Source organism: Diceros bicornis, chromosome 9 (genome assembly GCF_020826845.1).
Source record: "Diceros bicornis minor isolate mBicDic1 chromosome 9, mDicBic1.mat.cur, whole genome shotgun sequence".
NCBI lineage: Eukaryota > Metazoa > Chordata > Mammalia > Perissodactyla > Rhinocerotidae > Diceros > Diceros bicornis.
Window position 1 is genome coordinate 86,999,401 of NC_080748.1, and position 7,917 is coordinate 87,007,317.

Below are 7,917 nucleotides of genomic sequence, written 5' to 3' on the forward strand. Positions count from 1 at the left end.
AGTAAGGTGTACTGCTGGCCACTGCCCCTAGATGTGCTTTGATAGGTAATTGGGTTTCAGCCACATCTTGTAAGACGTATGATCTATCACTGAATAGAATGTCATGCTGTTTGGAAGAGCGTACCCTCACAGAGGGAGAAGCCTGCTCATAAATGTCAGCATAGGCATGCTTCCTAGCACAGCAGAGCTGGAGGCACCTTTCCTGGGCAGACGTGTCAATTCAGTCATCTACTTTTGGCAAAGGAATGCTCAGAATCTGTGGTTATGCTGTATAAAGCATATATATATATATCATGTGTAATAATAAAATACAGTACTTTGAGAGAAATGTCCTTACAAAGGATGAAAATACCCTAAGACATTATCAGATGTCCCTTTCAAACAAAAATGCATTACCTAATAGGACCTGGCGTGCAAATGTGCTCATTAGTGATCATAAATGATGTATTCACATTTCACAAGTTTCGCATTTCTCACAGGAAGCCCTGCTCTGACAGTAAATTCACATGGAAGCATTTGATCAAGAGATCATGTTAACATTTTCTTTGAAGTAGGGAGTTTTATTCTATTCATTTTATAAGTATAAATAATTTATATGTAAATATTTATATAATTATATATGCAATGTATGTACCTGATTATATCACATACTTCATGGTATATTATATTCCCCTATGTGTGTAAATTTAATACCACTATAATTGGGGGGGTTTGTTTTTCTCTTTTAGCCTGGAGACTTGAAAAAGAGAATTGAATCCCTTATAGACAGAGACTATATGGAGAGAGACAAAGACAATCCGAACCAGTACCACTACGTGGCCTGATGCCCCAGCTGGCTGTTTGCTCTCAGCGAGACACTAGAATGTATCTTCAGAGCAGTGAAGCCCTGCTGTGCTGTTTCCAGGACTTGCTGGAATGGAGCCAGCACAGAGGCTTTTGAATTAGAAGGAAAGGAGATGATTCCTGCACCACCCTTCACAAGGCTTAAGGATCTGCAAATGCCATATGTATCTTTTTCCCTCCAGTTCTTCCTCTTGTTCTTTTTGGCGTTTAAATGGTTTCTATTGCTCTGTGCAGAATGACTTGGAGATTGGACAAGAAGATATTGGTTAAAAGAGGTTCCTTTGTAAGGTGTTGTTCTTGTGGCAAAAAGCCGAAAGTTTGGTTTGTTTTTATGTGTGATCATGAATGCACAATTAAAAAGACCCTCCATGCTGCATTCTTTAGCTACTAAGATTACTTAGGTATTCCTGAAGACAAGCTTTCTTAGTTGATGAACACTTAGATTGAAAATGAGAGCCCTTAATTGGTTAGGAAGAAACAGTCAGTGTTCAAAACTGGCTGTTCGATTATGCAGCCTAAATACTGGCATCTGTTTGTTACATTTATTTTCAAAAAGTTTTACACTTGATGACTGATTTTTCTGTAATGAGGTTTCTCAGTGAGATCTCTGATGTGCCAAGAGGACGTTGGGTCTGATGTGTCTGATGCAGTGAACCCAGGAGCATCTTTGTTTCATTTCTGCTGAGTTATCTGTGAAATTTCTGTTTAGGGTTTGGGGGATGGGGTGTTTGTGTTTACCATTCTAAGATTGAGTCTAGCAGTCCCTGTTTTTTGCATCGGGGTAACTGCTGTTTGATTTTTTTAAATTGCAGTATTTGTATGATTGCCGTAATAAGGTTTGGTTTTGCTTTTACAGTTATGCACAGGGACAGTCACTGTTCTCTGTGCTGTAGCCACTGTAAAAAGTTTTATAGGAGACTTAAAGTCTTGATATGTGAAGCAGAGGTTATTTTGTCGAAAGATTAAAAGGATTTTGTTGGCACCTGGTTTCATGTTGTATATGTATAGGTGAGGTTGAACAGCAGATGATGATGTTAGTATGGTAACTATAACAAAGATACTTTTGTGATAACATTTAAAAGTACTTTATATTTTACATAATAGCATGTTTCATTTTGATTAAAAGCTACCAAAGGAATTTTGATCATGGTATAAGTGTTTAAAGCAATATTTTCTGGAATATACCAAGTTTATATAATTTGATTTTGTGCTAAATTATTAAAAGATTCTCCCTTTTTGAAACATGCGTGTTTAAAATATGACATCTTATGGGTTGGGTTTCCATATGAAAATCCTCACTCTTTAAGTATCATCATTATTTCTATATTTGTAAATTTTCATTTGTGAGTTCTATAATATGTGGTCTATAAAAGACCAAATGGATTTCTACTTCTTATATTTTAAGTTCATTGTCTCTAGAGATTATTAATACTGTAATTTAATGTAGACTTACTCTGAATAAAATTAGTTTAACTGGCCTTAAAATTACATTAATAAAACTTTGTGGTATGCAAACTACACATTCTTCATAACTCTTCAGCAACTTAAAATCCATTACTAGTACAGCAGAGGGGCTACCCTCTCAGGTGGTGGTTCTTTCCGGTCCTCCACCACAAACCAGCACCCGGCAGAACAGCATCACAGACCTGTCTCTGACTCCATGGTGAGCAAGAGCAACGTATGCTGCCTCTCGTTGTGTTTATTTCTAGCCATTTCTTATCAGTTTCCTTTAATGTTTTATTATAGTTAATGTGGTAAAACAAATAGTGTAGAGGAAATTGATTGAAAAGGAAAAGGCACTTAAGAAAAAAGTACAGTTATTTACAGATGAATGATGGTGTACCCAGAAAATCTAAGAGAAGCAACTGCAGAGCTATGGCTAAAAAAAGAATTCACTGACTTTTTAACTGAACACAAAATTTACAGGAAAGTCAAAATATAATGGAAGGTCATTTTTTCAATAGCAACAGAAAATGATAAAATAACCTAGTGACAAACAAGAAAATATATGAAAAGCATTTTAAAATGACTTGGAAACATGAAGAAAACCTGAACAAGTGAAAGGTGTGGGCTATTCTTAACATTTATTGATGCACTATCTTAAGATATCAAACATCCTACTTCAAAACACAGAGAGACAAGGCGATTCTAAAGTTAAAACAGGAAAGCAAATGGGAGAGAATGGCCAGAAATTGTTTAAAACCCATCAGAACAAACAGGTCGTGACTCAAACGGCATCTTTGGGCACATCACCTGGTCTCTGGATAAAGCAATTGAGTAACAAATAAACAAAATATACAGGAATGTGGTGTCCTGTAAAGGGCATGTCGTCAGGGAAAGGGAGACTTTTCAACAAATGTTGGGAAAATTTGGGTTGCCACCTTGAGAAAAGCAAACTTAGATTGTACTAATTTTTCATACCAACATAAGTTCCAAGTGGTCAAAGATTTGTGTTAAAAAAATGAAATCATAAATATAAGAAAACATAAGATACATTTTTTTTAAATCTCAGAGTGTAAAAAAGTCTAATCATGAATTAAGATCCTTTTTTAAAAAAGAGAATGATACGTGACATTCTTAAAAATCTACATGGGGAAAAGTTAAAAAAAAAAAACTGGGAAACTTGTGGATAAAAATGAGACGGTACTAATTATTTTACTGTGCCCAGAACTACAAGTCAACACACGAGACCGAGGGCCTGTGAGGTGAGTTGTTAAGAGAGCGGGAGCAGAGGAGATAGCGGGAGAGCTGACCATGATGTCAAGGAAAGGAGTGTTGTACAGCTGGAGCAGGAGTGCAGTCCAAGGGGTCGTTTTGAGATAAGCCTTTTCAGCAACTTTGCAAGTGTTTGGGTGTCATCCCGTAGAGAGGCTTACTGACCTGGGAGGGGATGGGGACAGGGGAGGCCCTGCGGCCAGCGTCTGCATGCAGGCAGGAGTGGGAGCAGTTGAAGGCTAAAGCCAGGTCTGTCCTTGGGGGTCTGAGTGTGAGGAGTGCTGGTTCTGACAAGGACCCTGGAAGCGGCCCCTTGAAGAAGGGGAAATGGGTCAGCGCTCCCTGTGCGGCTGCGGCCATTACAAGGCCTGGGGATAGAGGAGGGGGCTGAAGTGAGATCAAAGCTGGGACAGGGACTGGATGGGTTCAAGCAGTGACGGGAGCAGCGTAGGGAATCAACAGTGGGTGACAGGCAGTGACCAAGGGCCTGGAGGTGACTGCCACGTGGGGGAAGGTCACGGCCCTTGGTATGTGCTTCAGAGAAGCTGGGGCTCAAGGGAGGGGAAACAATGACCTGTGGCGGCAGAGGAGCCCCTCCCCATCTCCAGGCCCAGGGCAGAGGAGACCAGAGACAGTACAGTCGCCCGGTACTGGGCTGTAGGGAAAGCAGGGTCCTCAGGACAGGTTTCGGGTAGAGGAAGGAGGTGGAGCTTCAGGACGGGGATGGGGCTCTGCTGGCCAACAACCCTGGTCTTTGTCCCCTCTGTTCACTCCCCCAGGGCAGAAGTAACTCTCTGAGGAGTTTGGAAGGAGAGACAAGACCGCACGGCCCACCTCCCTGTAAGAACTGAAGAGGCCCTGGGCCATCCTTGGTCTAGAACTCTGCTGGGGAAGAGGAACGCTCTGTATCAGGAACACCTGGCACAAATGTGGGCCTCCTCATGGAAGGTCAGCACAGACACAGAGCACGGTGGAATCAGACCTAGCGGGCTTTCCCCTCCATGGGGGATGATGGTCTCTCACATAAACTCACAATATATTTTAAATTCAAAAATGCGCATACCTTTGACCCAATAAATTCCATTTCTAGGCAATTATCCTATGACACACTGCCACACGTGGAATGATTTCTGATACTGTAACAGCACATCTAGGAAAACATCCTAAATGTCCATCAACAGCACTGGTTAAGTGATGTCTGTCCACAGGTGTATGATGCTATGTTCCGGAAGCTTTAACCAAAATGACATCTAGACACTGATACGGTGCGAATGTCAAGACATGCTGTGATGTGAGAAAAGAAAGGTATAGAAGAGTGCAATGGTGCTACAGCACTACCACTGTGTGTGAACAAGAGCAGGAAAGAACAGGACAGTGACAGCTGTCCCTCCAGGGGGATTCTGCAAGGCTGGGAACAGGAGTAAGAGGGAAACTTTTCATTGCATACCCTTCTGTACTTTTGAATTTTTGTCAAAACAATGTAAATAAAATTAATCAGAAAGTGTTAAGAAAAACAAAAGGGCTCCATCTACCATATCCTACAGCATCCTATCCCTACCATAAAAGACAAGGAATCAGCCAACCCAAAGGAAATCCACTTCCCAGCTCCCCTCTTCCTCCCAGTCTAGTCAATTGTATCATTTTTAGTTCTTTCATATTTACCTTTATTGTAAATAATATACTGAAACCTCCATTTTCTTGATCCATGAATTTACTGTTTCTCAAGAATCTCTACTATGAAAATGAGAAAATTAGAGCCTATATTTTTCCCCATGATTTCTCCCCCTCTTCTTTCTTCCAATTTCTGACAGCTCTTGTCAGATTACTTTTGTTTATATGTTTATATTAATAGTTAAACTTTGTATGTTTTGTCTAAAAGTTAACTCATTTTATATATATATTTTTTATAAGGTCAATTTATTTTTTATTTTTATTTTCTTTTTGGGGAAAATTGGCCCTGAGCTAACATCTGTTGCCAATCTTCCTCTTTTTTTCTTTTTTCTCCCCAAAGCCCCAGTACATAGTTGTATATCCTAGTCGTAGAGTTGTAGCTCTTCTATGTGGGAGGCTGCCTCAGCATGACTTGATGAGCGGTGAGTAGGTTTGTGCCCAGGAGTTGAACCAGCAAACCCCTGGCCGCCAAAGCAGGACATGTGAACTTAACCACAATGCCACTGGGCCAGCCCCTCATTTTTTATATTATAATTCATCCTAGAACCAAGGAGTGTGTCTAGCCTAAAGAGTGAAATGGAGTTCTCTACCACTGCAGCTCAGAGACAAATAAGTTTTCTTCCCTACCCCATCAAATGCTCAAAATTCACGTCATATCTTAACTTGCTTTACATTTGGACTGTGGCATTCCCGTCCAGCTTTCTGTTTTTCCTGGAGTTTTTAATTGCTATTATTGGCAAAGGAAACACGTCTTTGTCTTATCGCTAAGATCAGCAATTTTCTTATTAACGCTATTTGCACGAATCCAATTTCTTCCTAAAGACATTTTTCTCAGAACCCTCTGATATTCTGTTTTCATTCAGACTATGTGCTTTCCAGATCTGCCACACAGCTGTGATCCCGGAATTACGTTTCTTTCCGTTCCTGTTTAGGTTCACACCTTCTTGAATCCCAGTCTTCCTTTTACTTTTTTTCCTGATTTGTTTTACTAAAGTAGATCCTTAGATGATTTTCTCAGAGAGAATGCACGGGAGACAACCTTTCTGAATCCTTGCTTGTCTGATTTATTTTGCACTTATGCTTAATAGTTTGGCTGCATATAAAATTATAGGTTAAAAATCATTTTCCTCAGAACTCTGAAGGCATTGCTCTATAGTCTTCTAGCTTCCAGCTCTAAAGTCATTTTGTAACTAACCTGTTTTTTATTTTAAATGAAACTTTTGAAATCTTCTATTCCTGAGTTTTTCTATTTCAATAGAACGTGTCCAGATCTGAGCCCATTTTCACTTGTCCACTAGGACTCAGTGAATCTTCTTCCTCAGAAGACTCGTGACTTCCTTCTGTTCTGGGAAATGTTCCGCAATTAACTTCCTGCATCGCATCTTCCCCTCCAGCTTTTTTGCTCTCACTTTCTTTAAGAGGAATTTGTTTTAAGCAAATAGGACAGAAGATCTTATAACTAAAACCACAGTCCTTGGTCTCCCCCCTCCCCGCCCCCACAGTACACTGTTCCATTTTTGTTTCTGGTTAGTTTTTCTGGCAGTGGCCTCTATACCAGATTATCATTTCTTGTTTTCTGTTTACTCAATTTTAATAGTAGATTGTTTTTTGGGTTTTTTGTTTTTGTTTTTTATGGCTAAAATATCTTCTTGAAACTCTGAGGGCACTAATTCAAAATTTTAAAGTTCTTTTTTCTTCCCTCATGTGTAGGGCAGGGTTCGTAAACTTTTTCTGTAAAGAGCCAAATAGTAAATAGTAAACAGAAACTAAAAGACAAAAAACATTGGTTGCTTAATCGAGGCTTGTTTTTAGTTGGAATCATGGCCATGTGATCTTTCTTAATGTTTCTATCTTCTATCTTAGACTTTTATTAAGCAAGAAGAGACAACAGCCAGAGTAACTGATGACTAATAACTACCATGTAGCCTCACAACAGATACCGCCACCCTACATGTCTGAGTTGAAGCACTCGACTGAAGATCTTCTGCACTCTTACTTTTCATTACAGTCTTCTCAGCCAAAATTTGAACAAGGATTTGACACACCCGCCTATTGCTGCTAACTTCTGTGTTGCACTGGCAGCACAGAACCATTGTGAAATCCACCCCTTCCCCTGAGTTATAATCACGAGTTACAAACAGTGAGGTGGCTTCGTGCAGGTTTCGGTTCCCACTCTGTGTCTTCCACTGTTAGGAAAAGGCTCTGGTTAATCACATTTAATTTATCAAACAAGCACAAGCCCTAGTGAGCACCACCTCAGACCGCAGGGTTCACAGACAGCGACCAGGTGAGTGTGTAATTGGAAATGTTAGCATACCTGAAATTTCACAATTTCTTCTGCTGCAAATGACTTCAAACTATTAATCTGCTTTCTAAGAAAGTAAAAGTTTTGGTTCTTTTTTTGTGAGAGGCTTCCTTTTTCATAAACTTCTAAAAGGAAGACTACCATGGTTTAGGTATTTCAAGGAATCTACCAAAATGAAATTATCAGAGGTGTGAACAAGACGTGTATCAAAGATACTCTCAGTGGCGTTATTTTAAATAATGTCCTCAGTGCTTAATTAAAAAAAAAAAAAAAAGGCCCTCTCCAAAAGAATTCAGAAGACATGGAGTTCACTGTGTTTGGTTTTCCAGTCTTCCCTTCAATCAGAAATAGATCAGACCCCAACCATTTCGAGGATTCAACAA

The 7,917-nt window shown here is 39.7% G+C and overlaps 1 protein-coding gene across 1 annotated transcript in view; it reads left to right on the forward strand.

The window, feature by feature from the left end:
- Window positions 1-2,247, forward strand: part of CUL4A (cullin 4A) — a 52,342-nt gene extending 50,095 nt beyond the window's left edge. Inside the window, exon 20 of the mRNA XM_058548530.1 lies at window positions 729-2,247. Within this exon, the coding sequence (XP_058404513.1) occupies window positions 729-824 (96 nt within the window). The 3' untranslated portion in view covers window positions 825-2,247. The remainder of the gene's footprint in view (window positions 1-728) is intronic.
- The last annotated feature ends 5,670 nt before the right edge of the window (window positions 2,248-7,917 follow it).